Source organism: Drosophila navojoa, chromosome 3 (genome assembly GCF_054131105.1).
Source record: "Drosophila navojoa isolate 15081-1374.11 chromosome 3, UAZ_NAV_1.0, whole genome shotgun sequence".
NCBI lineage: Eukaryota > Metazoa > Arthropoda > Insecta > Diptera > Drosophilidae > Drosophila > Drosophila navojoa.
Window position 1 is genome coordinate 13,964,060 of NC_142891.1, and position 14,998 is coordinate 13,979,057.

Here is a 14,998-nt window from a genome sequence, read left to right on the forward strand (position 1 = left end):
GAGCGAAATGTGAGGCGTGCGCTCATTAGGCAAACACCCGTCGCAGCCAGAGACTACTGTAGTCGGCTAGTATATGAGCAGACATTTATTATAGCATCGTCTACTCCTCTGCCATTTTTTTGTGCCTTCGCAGGCGATACAAAGCGTAAATCTTGAGGATGCCACGTGCCGACTGCGTAAATCTCTTATGCCAGTGGGCCAAATAGGCTGGCTTAGGCTTTGGGCTCACACCCATCCACCCACACACACACCCACACACGCACACACTCACAATAAATAAAGCTCAGGCGCATTTTGCCGGAAGCTGTGCGTAATGAATGTGTGTCGGCAATTGTGTTAATTGCGCAAAATAAATTGTTAAAATAATAATACAGAGGCACGCACGGTCCGTGGCCAAATAGAGATAGACACACCGTCTGTCGATGGACAGCCAAAATCTGACAGCCAGATGTGCGGACGTACAGTCAAGCATGCGCCTACACGCACACAATACAAACGCCGCCACATACTCGTACAAATCATCATAATATTAACAAAAGGCTCGCTCGCTCGCTCGCATTTGCCTCGTTTTGATTGCCGAATCAACACTCCCTCCCCCACATGTTAGTTATCTTTACATCTATCTCTCTCTCTCCCTCCCTCTCTCCCACTCTATAAACACACTCAGCTCTGTCGCTGCCATTTGTCGAATTGCGGTCCCATAATTGCTGGCATTTTTACTGTACATTGCCTGATAGCCAACCGCTCTGTGGTTGTATTCACTGTAATTCGGTTTTGAATTGAATGCATGCACAATAAATCGAATTCATTTTGTACTCGACTGAGCCAACAGTAGATATCGAACATAAAGGAAGTTCTAGGAAGCACGATTCATTGCCTGAACTATTCACACAAGAAATAAAATAAATAAATCAATATATAAATTATAAAAATAATCAAAAAATTAATAATCTACTTCTTGTCAGTCTTCCTATCTTTTCTTATATATTTATAAAGGAAAAGTTCTTGAAATTAAACTAGACACAAAATGAGAAGAAATATCGCAATAAATCATTCAATTACTATAAAACTATGGAGCTACGAGTATTACAAATAAATATAAATAAATTTTATCAATTTCAATAAACGTAGATTTTGTATTTTAATATATGCAATACATATATTATTTTATTATATTTTATTATATTATATATATTATTTATATTGCTTTGTATATTGATATATTGAGCTTATGCTGCCTACGATATGTCAACTCTATCGCACTGTGGTTCTGAAATATTTGAAACCATATTCTACCTTGCCACGCCTCTAGCGAGGTTATTCATGATTATATGTTTCGAATTTCAAGTCTAGCTTCAAAACAATTCATAAGGACAAGCGAACGGATAAACAGACTGACATTGCACAAAAGCAATATACTCAATTAATTTTTGTGAATGATTACAAGAACTAATTCTAAATAGCATTCAATTCTTAATAGCATCATTCAAAAAAGACTTTTTAAGATTATAAATTTTTTTAAATTATAATAATGATTTTTAAATTATAAAATATGCTCACATGCTTCGCAAATATGATGGGACTCCAAATGAAATTTTTCTTTAATTTACTTTAAATGTTAGCAACTGCATATTATTAATAACTTAAAAAGCAGAGTGTTTCATTTTACTCAAAACACTTCCACTCTTGCCTAGTCAGCTCATATATGAAAATGAATTCCTTGACATCGTTTCAAGCAAAAGCCTCAATTGTAAATTCAAATTTGCAAAAGTTTTCAACCGAATCACTTCTAATTTTTCTTCTTCCGCCTGCTCGAGACTTCCATTGAAATTTGTGCCTTGGCAAAGGTGAAATATGCACCTGCTAATTTATAGGGACAGGCGCGAAGTTCGACAATAATTGAGCGCAAATTGCGGCGCATAATAAAGTTGTTGCGTTCGCAAAAAAAATAAGTGAAATGTATCACTTTTTTTTTTTTTGGAGGGGAAAATATTACATAGAATAGCAAGTGTAACCAGAGTCGTGGGCCATTAATCAAGCAAAGTTGCAAAATAGAAGGCAGAAGCCGGCATGTAGGCGCAAATGAGGTGTATGAATCAAAAGCCAGCACAATGAAAAGTTTCCAAAACATTTTTCACAACCAAATGACTGCAGCAGCGGCGACAAGGTCGCTTGCCGGAACTGATAACAAAAGCCGCTGACACTTGACAAAGTTGCGCATTGCCAGCGAGAGAGAGAGAGAGAGAGAGGGAGGGAGAGAGAGCGGGAGCGAAAAGTGTAAGGGAAACGAAAATGAAAAGCATGAAAAAACAGCGTGAACATGCAGCGCCACCTGGCGGCGTGTCCAGTTGACAGCGCAGATAAGCAAATGCCAGCCACAGCCGTCGCTCCTACAGCTCTCTCCCCTTCTCTCTCTCTCACTCTCTCTCTCTCTCTCTCTCTGTCTCTGCTTTAAGCTCACAACTGAACTTAACTCAATTTTCGTTCGGCTCACAGCTGGCATTTGTCATTTGGTGGCATATTCTGTTTTTAATTAATTCCTCTTTTTGGCTTTTCAATATATATATGTATATAATTCTCTGTTTCTCTGCTCTGTTTCTCCGCTTGCAGGGGCAATGTGCGCGCTTTGTGGATGGGCGTGCTCTGGGCTCTAACATCTGGCACTGGGGTGGCCGTCGCCCTGCTCCAGGGTTCTGCGGGGCCGCTGATTGGCGTTGCCATATCAGCCTCATTGCTGCCCCCCGTTGTTAACTGCGTAAGTATTCGAGTGTCGCAACTAAATTGTAAGGTTAGGCATGACTATATAGATATCCTGCAAAACCAAAATATGTGTGGATGGGTAGAGGCTCATATGACTTTATATTATTCTTATTATTGTTATTATATTGCTATTAGCCAAATGTTAATCTATTTCTTATTGCCCATGAAGAGATTCATACGATAGAATATACTACACCTAGTCACCTCTAAATTGTAACGAACATCAGCCGTTTAAGGCATGTTAGATATCTTGCAATGCTTAAAGCTTCAAGCTAGACAGACCCTCGTGGATTTGGTAATATGTTCCTTGTTAGTCGTTAATAGAAACCAACAATTAGAGTATATATTGAGTTCATTGAAGTTGGGAATCCGACGCGTATTTCTTTTATGAAAATTTGCATATATGTACATGTATGCAGGCCTAGAAAACTCCATATTATATACATACATAATGATATTCATATATACCTTAAACAGTAAGAGTTCTTTAGTTTAGATTAAAATTCATTAATTGATTTTATTTTTAAGGCGTAACTTGAGTAGCACAAGGGGTGGAGATTTGCTTGTATTCTTTGCTATCATTAATGCATGGATTTGAGGTATATCAGGTTTCATATGTGCTCACCTGCTGCCCGCAAATTTGCAAGAAGAAAAAAAAATCAAATAGAAACTGAAACTTCAGAAAATACTGAACATTTACGTGTCCTTAATATATGCAAACATGTTTTGTTATTTTATGCATAGACAACATGGAATAATTGAAGTAAAGCTCTGCACAAGGCTATGAGGGTATCTCTTAGTCGTTCAAATGTAGATCGCAGGTATACTCTTCATTGATTTATTTTAATTATTGGGTATTTTGTCGTGCGATTCTCAAGCTCAAGTTGCAGGGTATTAAATCGCATGTAAATCGAAATTGAGTAAGGAAATGTAGACATTGCTCTTTAAATGGCTGAGAATATGCATAAAATATTTTTAATTGGTAAACTGATGCTGGAGAACAGGAGATTTTATAGGGAAGTCTTCGCATTTGATACCAATAGCAACAAATAATTTCACTTAAATTATATTTATGCTTGGGTAAAATACAATTATCAGCTGCTTTCTAAAGATTGGCGAATTTATACATAAATATATAAATATATAATATAAAGAGTGAAAATATATTTTTGTATATTTTTATTTATTTGTTTTTAATACATTGAGCTAGCAGCTGTTTGTTTGGAGTTTTGATTTAGACAAACTTTCTTTAGAGCAATGCTTGCCAGATGTTTAAATATTTAATTTATAAATTTCTTTTTGTATAACTAAAATTGTTATTTATAATTCAAAAACTATGCAAATATTGGCAACAAATTGCTCGCAAATTTTGCTATACTTGATGAGCCCAAAAAGAGCAATACTCATATAGTTAGTTAGTTATAGAGTTAGCGGTCCGAAAGGGTCTAGAGAGCATGACGACCGGGCTGACAGTTAAAGCTGGCATTGCACGCCTGAGCGGGTCAAGCACATAAATTAGCCAAATATACAATTTGCTCGATTAATCTGAAGAGCTGGGCCCAAAAAGTTTTGCTCATAAATCTGCTGCACCGATTTCCAAACTGAAACTTAGCCGCAGCTCAAGCACAGCCACTCGCTGGGGCTGTGGCTGTGGACTGCGCCCAGCTGTTTGGCTAGTGGATGGCTAGGATAGTCCCGGCAGCTAACCGCAACGAGTGCATAAATTCCGATCCAATTTTCGAGTGCGAATTGTGCGCAGCAGCAGCACGCAGTCTAGCGGATGTTGCGTTAAATTATTAAGCAAGCAAACAGAGAGGGACATAGAAAGAGTGACAAAGAGAGAGAGTGAGAGAGAGAGAGAGAGAGTAGAGAGTAATATTCCTGTGGAATATGCATGCAAAAACTTGGCACAGCGGAAACGGCAGCCCAACAGGCAAAACAAACAAACTCCCGGCGACACGAGGTTGTCTGACATTTATCAATTGTGACAGAAAGACAATGGCACAAGGCGGCAGGGCGGGGTGGGGCGGTGCGGTGCGGTGCGTCGCGGCCACAAGGCATGACAAAATGATGCAAGAGCTTGCGCTTGTGCGCCCAACTCTCCCGAATGCAAGCTCTTTGCCAGTCCTTTGCCTTACTGCGTGAGCTGAAACAATGGGAGCCGAGATCGCTTAATCATAGCGACGACTGTGGTCGAGCTTGTGTGCTAGCCCAGTTAGCCCTCGCGTTGGCCCTTTTTGTTTTTGCTGTTCTCTATTTTCTTTATTTTGTTTTTTGTTGCTTTGTTTCTCGCTGGCGGCTTATATGAGCTGCATAAATCAGATGCACGCACTAAAACTCTGACGCTGTCAGCTCTATCAGGCAGCAGTTGCACGTTTTTAACCTAAAATCTGCTAACTGCATTGCCCGAACGGCGTGCCACAATTAATTGCATGCAGCCAGGGCAACGCCGCGTATGAGCAATCGCATATATTTACTTTTCGCATTACTCATACGCAGCGCTGTCCGCCCCTAGACACACGTACGTACACGTGCATAAAAAACGACTGGCACATGAAATATATTGTGAATAATTTCAACAGCTCAGCAATAAATGCCAACAACAAAGAAAAACTTGTAGCCTTTTTTTTGCGAACTTTGCGCATTAAATATTTAAAGTTTCATAATGTTTATCAGCAAATAATTTACTCGCATATTTTGGCAATTAGCGTGCGAAATGTGCTCTCTATTGGTTTACGCGACAGTATTATTCATAATTTTATGTCTTTTAAGCTCACATTTTTGTGATTTACGCGCCGCCATTTATAATGAATAATTCTCATTGTATATGCTGGTTATTTTCACTTTTAACGGAATGTTTTCTTAGAGCCAGATTTCGGTTTCAAAGTAGAGAGAGTAGAGAGAGAGAGAGCTCTAAAGACGTCATAAATTTAAAAAAAAAAAACTATGCCAAGTAGAGGAAAGCACATGGAAGAGCAAACACACACACACAAACAAACATAAACTCAGACACACAAACATAAACTCACACACACATACAAGCATTTTCAGTAGGCACGAACTTCCGTAGTGTGCTGAGTCATTTTAGTTTATAAGAGCGAAGCAAAAGAGCAAACAAAAATTCTTGGAAAAAAAAAACTGAGCCAAAGAGCAAACAAGACGACAATAAAGTTTGATCTAAGCCGGAGTCTGTGCGTGTGAGATTTATCACAATTCAAGGCCGGCATCCACTACTTGATATGCTTGGGGCAACAGCTGTGCTCTTTTCAATTTCAATTCGGTTGCTCGCACATACAGCGACCTTATGACCTCAACTGTCCACGCGTTTGCCCCGCCTCCTCCTCCCCACTCCGACACACCCCAACACACACACACACACACACACACTTTGATTAAGTCATGTCAGTCATACAAATGAACTTAGCCACTTAGCACACAGTCACTCTCTCTCTCTCGCCATTTTTCAGGGTTTATTCTGGTCGCAGGCCTGCATCTGGCTCATCTATCCGGAGAAGCGCATACCGCACTTGAAAAACGAGCCAATGAATAGCACCAGCGCGTATCCGTTCCTTTATACGGACTACCTGCCCACCGAGTTCCTCATCAATGGCATTGTGTCCGCCTGTTTGACGGTAGTGAATGTGATTTGCATATTTATAACGGCCATAATAGTGCTGAAAATCAAGGAAGTTTCGGCGCCATACACGGCCAGCCCGGACCTAAAGCGGTAAGTGGATTGCCAACGAGCTGCAAGTTTTCAATATCAAAGCCAGCCAGCAATATGACAGCAATAAAGTTGGACCCGCCCGTCCCACCGGCATTCGCGCTGCGAAATACGCACTGAGCTGTTCCTAATGACCGCACACTTTGCTTTCAGCTTATCACTTCCGGTCTGTGCGCTCGCCGAATGGCCAATCGGCCATTTGTGAATGTAATTAATAAGGGAAGCAACAATCGACAGACATTATGGTGTATTTTTATTTGATCCAAAAATGGGACTTGTCTATTAAAAAAATAAAGGATAAACTGAATGGTGGAATGAAAGAGCAAGATAGATTACATGCACACATCAGTTTATACTTAATAACAGACTGTGTATTATCATTATAACTAACAGCAGTGAACAGTGGAGGTCAATATGTAAAATATACATTCTGTAAATAGTCACAGTCACGTTAGCATAGGAATAGACTGCTTAATAACAGCATTGAGTAGCTCAGCTAAAGTTGTATTTAGTCTGTTAACAGACAGTCACTACAGTTTACAGTCACTGTAAACTTTAACAGATTTAGCTTAGTAATAGCCTTTTATAGCTACAGGAAACAGCATTGCGTTATGTTATGTTACACAATTTACTATTACTAGAATATGTAAAGGCATCTGTTAGGTTAACAGCGTGAATTGAAATCAAACAATTCGGACGCTGTTACTTAAGACCAGCAGACAAGATTAAAGGAGTCATTTAACAGTGTTCCTCTTCCTTATTTATTAAGTCTGCTAAGAAGCAGACTCAAAAGAAAGGCCAAGAAGTATGCTGTACGATTTAACAGCTTAGATTTGTTGCTTGATTGGCATGTAAAATATTTCCAATATTATATAGAAGTATTAGTAATACAATAGTGGCAATAGTTATATTACTAGTCGAATATTATATTTTCATTATATTCAGTTTTCATTAACATTTCAGTTTTTTTAGCAGTTCTATAACTCTAGCAATTTTCGTTTTTCAAATTGCTTGTCTGCCCTTAAGCAACGCCCACTTCGTGATATACTATCGAGGTGGTCATAACATCAAATACATATTTAATTAGCCTGAAACCCATAAGGCTCGCACATTGCTGATGACAAATCTTATAATTAACTGGCTTATTTCGTGCATTTCATGAGAAGTGCCCGGGCTAATGTTAATAAATGGATTTTGTTACGCCGCTGCCTTCTTCTTCTGCTTATAATAAATAGCCATCTAAGTCACATAGTCGCCACTGACCCCCACTTGGAGGTTGGAGACCAGACACGAGTCTGGCCTGCGCTGGCATGGTCTGGTCTGGTCTGGCTACGTGGCCTTCAATCTCATAATGTGGCGCATTAAATTACTTGAAGCGTGCACAAAACAAATTTTGTTTGCTGTTGCAGAGCTCTGTCAACACGGCTCACAGATATTATGTATGCCACAGTTTTTGTTCCACTATGCACAATGTTGCCTATTAAGGCAAACGCACGCTCGCTGGCTCAGCCACCAGGCAGCTTATGTTTATGCTATACCCTGTTGGCTGCTACATAAGCTGGGTTAGCTATGCATATTGGTAAGGATAATAAAAGAATACAAGAAGTCTAGTATAAAGATAGAGATAGGGATTAGGATATTGACAAAGGTAATGAAAGGGATCAGGATAACGATAAGGACAAAAATATGTTATAAGATTAAGAAAAGGGATGTCTATTGGGATATTGGGGGAAGGATAAATGAGACTAGGACAAAGATGAAAATTGGAATATGGATAAGGATATGGATAAAATTAAGGATATGGATATGGATAATGATAATGGATGAAGATAACAATGCGGATAAGGACAATTTCTTCACTCTTATCCCTATTCATATTATCTAATTTATCCTAATTTAAGCTTTATACTTAAAGGGATAAACATGGGGATAAGAGCTATCTATATCATTTTTATTATCTGTATGATGATCCTTAGTATTGTCACTACTGTGAACATCCCTATAACTATAATATTTTTCATAAGAGTATTCAGTTTCAACTTCACCTTAATGAAATCTATCTACAGGGTATCGCCTCGTCGAGAATCGATTTGCTCTCTTATTGTTATACTATGTTGTGTCTGTCTGCACACATTTAACAGTTGTTTATGCAATATTTGTGTTTGCTGTTGCTGCATTCAATTCGCGGCAGCCCTTTTGGTTAGGGGCCAACGCCCTCGCCCGAATAGATGTCATGGACGGGCAGCGGCTTTAGCTATTCGTTGTCCATATGGCTGCGGGCTTATGTGCAATGCAATGTTTTCCATTCCGACTCAGCAGATCTTGCAATGCGCATAAAGTGCATAGATTCGTATATTTATTTATTGAAACCTTGTTTGCTCTGCTTTGGCAAATTGCAGCTCGCTTCGCTTCCAAGGGTTTTGTTTGCTTACTTTGAATATATCCAGGGCTCGATGCCAAATGGAAGCAAATGAGCAAAGTCTTTTATTCAACATCGACTTTAACTCATCTTTAATTTGTTTTCCCTTACATTTTAATATAAAATAAGTAATTTATATTTTGTTTTGATTTGTCTTTGATGCTCGCACAGCTTTTGGGAAACAGATCTTCGGACCGTGCGCAGGACGAACCGCTCTACGATGCGCCATCGACAGGGCACGCTGCGGGGCGCTGGCGGCGGAGCTGACAAGCTGATGGGGTAAGTGCGGATGCGAGGACGGGGAAATCTTTAGTCGGGAATGCCAATTTTTTTTTTATATTTATTTTATTTCATTTTATTTTGCTTGTTTGTTGTTTATTGTTGTTGCGGTAATTGAGCGCATGTGTGATGCAGCCAGAGTGTGTGTACATGTGTGTGTGTGTGCGTATCTGCTCATGACATATCCCGAGGCCAACGCAATTTACTTTTGGCTCATTGGAATGGGAGAGCCACACGTCTCCAACCAATTTCCAGAGGTAAATAACAAACGTATTTATACTATGTCGAAAGCGTCTTGGCCCCGCCTACCTGTGCGCCCACCTGCCCACCGCTCGTATGTTGTTGTTCTTAAGGATATAAATAATTTTGATGGCGGCAAGCAAATCGGGCCACATGCAAAATATTTATCGCATAATTGAAATCATTGCGCACAAATTTACGACATATTTGTGCAAAAGCGTAACAGAAATATTGCCCAGTCCAGCTTTATGACGCGCTGAATCGAAAGATATATACTCGAGGGCTACGCTCATAATAGGCTGAGGTCGACTACATAAATAGCAGAGAGGCAGCGTTTGCAATTTGATGGGCAACTCAAATTGAAATAAAACTCGTTTTTTAATTATACAAAAAAAAAAAAAAAAGAAGAAGAAAATAAATAGAACAAAACAAAACAAGAAAAAAAGCATTCATTAAGCACGATCAAAGCACATTTAAACGTCAATTAGGGTCAGAAACGGGTGCTATAAAAGGTACACTGTAAAAAAACAACAACAACAACAACAACAGCAAGAACTGAAGAAATTAGCATAAAAACAATTGGAGTAGCCCACTCGAAATTCATGTAGCAAATTAGCAGCCAGCTGCTGGCGCTTTTAATTTAACGCCCAGTGACCGCGCTGTTTATTCAAACAACTAAAAAATTTATGGCCCATTCGCACAAAGGGCATTGGGAAATTTGCACAAAAGTTTTTCATTTTCACACTGAATGCAAATTCGCAGTGGATGCTTGCTGAATATATGTACATATAGAGGTGGAGGATGGCACGAGGTATTATATGGACTGCGGGCCTGATGTGTGCATGAGAAATCAGCTAAATTGTGAAAACAAAAAAGAAAAACAATCAGTTTTGAGCGAATTACACCACTGAAAGTGTAATTGCATAAAATATGAAATTAAAAAAATAAATAAAATAGAAAACATAAAACACAAAAGTGTTTATAAGAACTAAAGCGTTACGAGCTAAAATCAATTATCATAGTCAGCTTTATTTCATAACTGAAATCCATAATGAAGTTGATTGTTTTTTTATAGAAATCGAATCGTTTACAAAATATTAAGTCTTCATAGTGTTCATTTTCCAATACCATTATTATTTTAATATTATTTTTTTAGCGAAGTTGTTTAAATAACTTTAATGTGTTACTTGAATTTGTTTTGTTTTTTTATTCACTGTTCATCTGCCTTATTCCAGCGGCAACTATCAGGGTCTGGACGAGGCACGTAGTGCCAAAATGGACTCAGCCCTGGAGCGAGCGCTGGCACAGGCCGAAAGCGATGCCACCTTCAAGAAAGTGAAACGGATGAGCTACTCGAGCAACGCGGCGGGTGAAGTAAGTATAAGAAATAATATAAAAATAATATATATAATACATATATTTAGTAATTGCTGGTTCCACAATTATAATTTAAGAGCGGCTGCCCTTAGTGGACTTCCCTGTTTCAAAACTCCTTCAAAAACGAATTTATTGGCCCTCATATACATAAAGGACCGTCTTATATAAAGCTAGATAATTATTCAAAGATCTCTAAGCTTACTTGCACCAAACGCTCTCAAAGATCTGGGAGAAGAGTTACACTCGCTTATATAGAGTTTTTCCTGAACTACTTTATACAGCTGTCTGTAAAAATTCAATTACGAGGACTTTTATTCACTTTGTCTACAATATCTGTTGCATCTCTATACAGACAAGTATCACTAGACACGGCCAACACCCAATAAGGTTTTTCCATTGACAATTTCGCATTTGGTTTGCTAATTGCTCATGCTTCTGCTCTGGCTTCAACTCCTGCTAACTCTTTGCTCCTTTGCATATTTCTACAACACCTTCGACGCCGCAAATGTCGTCATCGTCGACGCCGTCGGAGCTACGTTGCATTTGAGGCTTCTGCGGTCGCTGTCTCGCAATTCCGACGTATTTTCGACCGTCGACGCCTCAACTATCCTGCGGCTAACCTGGCATGGCTTGGCAGCGCAATTTAATTGCTGCGCTCCTCGTCAAATGTTTGGTTCTCTGTAGATAAATATTATCTGACGCATTGAGTTTGTGTTTGAGCTGCAATCAAATTTCAAATATTCGAATTCAGCTTAAGTTTATTTAGTGACTCTGAGCTTAAGTTAGTTCCGTACGTAAACACGGACTCGTTTGCGCAATGCAACGCGCCGATTCCTGACGCGCCTGGCTCCTGGTCGAGCCCGAGTTCTTTTTTGTACTTTGCGCACCCGCTTCACCGTCTTGTTTTTCTTCCTCCTCCTCCTCCTCCTGACGCCGTTGTTGCCATTATTGATGGGTGCAGTCGCATCCTCATCGGCATCATATGCAACGTCATCATCAATCGCTGTCCCATCATCCTCCCCTGCCTCATCTGGGTAATTTGGATCGAGTGGCGCCAGTTCTTCAAGGCAGTCCGCATGCTGCTCATTGGCCAGATCATCGCAGTCGGTGCAGCCAGGTGGATCGTTTACGTCAATGCACGCTTCAGCGTTGCCCTGAGGCAGGTGGGCCACAAGCAGGACCAGCACTGCGAGGCTCACAGTAATTTTTATGGCTCTCATCCGTGCTCTATTTGGGAGGGAATGAGATGTGCCAAGCTAAATTCTCGCCTTTTATAGCTTTCTCTAACTATCTTTGGTTGAGTACTTTGCAGTAGTTTATTCAGCCGTTTGATCAGTTTGACTTGAATATTTATTATTATTATTTTCTTATTTTAATTTTTTTTTTATTTACTGACTTTATTTCTATTTGGAGAAGATTTTTTGATACAGTCGCTGAACTGTTCTTTTGACTATTTACCCAGCTGTCATTCAAAGCAAAACACTTTGCTTGAGTTTAATTAGTACGCATTAGAAGTTTCCATTCACAATTTGAATCGAGGCCCAAAATTTGTATTTATTATACACAAAATTAAATTCTGAATCGAATTCCGCAGTTTAATTAATGAGAAATTAGATTTCTTCTTTCAAAAAATTAAACTTGGCGTGCGTAATTAAATTCAGTTGTAATATATTAAATATTCAATAATGTATTTTAATTTAATTTAATTAAGTCGCCAAGTTTAATTTTTTGAAATTTAATTTCGAGATAGATGCTGTTATCACATTAACTTCGATTTAGTTGAATTTTTATTGAATTCAATCATCAATTATGAGTTTATATAATAAACAGGATATAATTCATAAAGAAAAAATATTTAAAAAATAAAATAAAATTCATGTCATCCATTTACAGCATTAAACAAATAAATTCAAGTCTGCTTGAAATTCCCAACCACATAAAATCAAATGCTACCACACTCTAATACAGTGTCATCGGACAATCAGCTTGAGATGCTGCTGTAAAACTGTGTCCGGTCTACAACAAACGACAGTTGTTATTTAAATACAAGCATAACAATTAGAATAACACTTAGTAACTGCTAATCGCCCTTGTCAAGTGGCTTGTTGAGCGCCGTGGGTAGCAGACCCTATATAAGGGCAGCTGACAGTAAATTACCCACAATTACGCGTTAAAGGGAGTGACTACAGTACAGTAAGCACTGACCTCAATCATTAGTTGCGCAGCGCGCGCCGGAATAGTTGAAAGTGAGAGCTGTCCGCAGAGACCAACAGCAGCTGGCAGGAGCTGGCAGGCGAGACACGCCAAGGACACGCCGAATATACAGCAAGCGGAGTCGTCATAAATCAAAGGGTAGCATACTGCGAACGAAAGGTCAGAGACGCGCAGTTGCGCCCTTGTCTCGGAGTAAAAACTGACTGCTTGTTTATTGCCGAGAATCGTGCAAGATTTATGGTTGTATTCAGATGAAGTCGTTGCGCCGCACAAAAACAAAAGACAACTGCACTGGAATCGAGCAAGTCCCACAAAAACTGTTGCCCAATGTGTACGAAAGACCATGCTGAAGCTCGTTTGGGTTTTCCTTTTCTTTTCCTTTCCTTGCTTTTCTTTGGCAGTATGGATGTGGCAAAGATTGTGAAGATTGAATGCGGAACATGCAGCTGGAGAATCCAACGACAATTGAAAAGAGTCGAAAGGTTTTTTGTGGGGTCGAAGTGGAGCAGTATTTATAGAGCTGAATCTATTTGAAGGTCTACAAGTGCTCAAAGTAATTGTCAAAGCAATCAAGAAGCAAATGCAATTTTAGTATTTTTTTTTTCTTTAATAGCTGCGACTATAAGGGAAGCTTTTATACTAAATCTATACCATGAGTATAGCAGTTGCTGTAATAAAAATATTTATATATATATATACATATACATATATATATTTACTAATATATTTTTCTAATAACTGCGAGGGATGGATACTGTGCGTATACGTAATTCATAATAACCCATTGTGTGTCTAGGAAATTCATGAGCTACCCTGAGCGAAGTAAATATAAATCAACAATTCCTTCTTTTGCAAGTGTACATGACTCACTAAGAAGTTCATTCAGTGCAATCTTATTTAAAATATTACGTATACGCCTAGTTAGCTGCATTTGAGTAAAGCCCAATTTTAAGCAGTTAGCAATCAACTTTTACACAGCGTTGAAACATGTAATGCATATCAACGTTAAATATTATGTTGTCATAATATATATCCATGAGCATTGCTGTTTACCAAACATTCTCTCTAATACATTCTCAAAGCAATTCCAATTAGAAATTCATGAATCGCAGCTTCTTATAAGAAAGTCAGAAATGAAAGATTATGCTTAGCCAAAGACTGTCTAGCCGACAACTTAATACGAAAGAAAACCGACCTTTTACCCCACTCACACAGCCCATTCCGCTTTGAAATACCTTTGCAATGCCTGCGGACACAGGAAGCCCATCAGTTAATACTAACAAAGAATATGATATAGACATTCGGTAGGCACACGTATTTAGCTTATCAACGTCAGTCAAAGGTAGGCATCATAGCCAGGCAGAAAAAAAATATAACTTTCGTAATATCCCGTTTATCTAACGGAAGAAAGTTCCAATTAAAAGTTGCTGCAAAGCAAAAGGCAACCAAGCGTCAATTGCCACAAATCAACTTTTACATTAATTCATTTTGAAAGAGATGAAAGAAATGAGAAAGATAGAGAGAGAGAGAGAGAGAGATGGATAGCGAAAATGGGAACGTCTAGAGCGCACTTGAGTGAGTGACAGACAAGACATGCTCCAAATATTTAAGGCCTCCGTCGAAGCCGAGTGCAAAACAAACTTGATAGCTGTGAGAAGGAGCAGGAGGAGGCGGATGAGTAGCAAGGGGGAGAGGGTGCGACAGGGTTTTATGCTGTGAGCGGCTTGTAATCTATTTAAAGTGAGTCGCGGCCACTAAAACTCAATTAACCCCCTTTGCTTTGAGCACAGGGAAAGGCTGACAGAAGAAGAGAGAAAGAAATAGAAATAGAAACACAGAAAGGGAGAGAGAGAGAGAGGGAGAGACAAAGCAAAACGTACAAATCAAGGCAAAAGATTACAAACGGAAATGGCTGGCCATTGAGTGGGATAGAGGGAGGTGTGGGGTAGGACACAGATAGATGCATGTGGGCGTGGCTGGCAAGA

General features: G+C 39.2%; 2 protein-coding genes across 2 annotated transcripts in view; one reads left to right on the forward strand and one right to left on the reverse strand.

The window, feature by feature from the left end:
* Nucleotides 1-14,998, reverse strand: part of LOC108658133 (uncharacterized) — a 143,867-nt gene that overhangs the window by 79,268 nt on the left and 49,601 nt on the right. The window lies entirely within an intron of this gene.
* LOC115563806 (uncharacterized) overlaps nucleotides 1-14,998 on the forward strand; it is a 46,483-nt gene that overhangs the window by 30,017 nt on the left and 1,468 nt on the right. Inside the window, exons 9-12 of the mRNA XM_030387334.2 lie at nucleotides 2,611-2,755; nucleotides 6,228-6,487; nucleotides 9,075-9,182; nucleotides 10,658-10,796. Of these exons, the coding sequence (XP_030243194.1) occupies nucleotides 2,611-2,755; nucleotides 6,228-6,487; nucleotides 9,075-9,182; nucleotides 10,658-10,796 (652 nt within the window). The remainder of the gene's footprint in view (nucleotides 1-2,610; nucleotides 2,756-6,227; nucleotides 6,488-9,074; nucleotides 9,183-10,657; nucleotides 10,797-14,998) is intronic.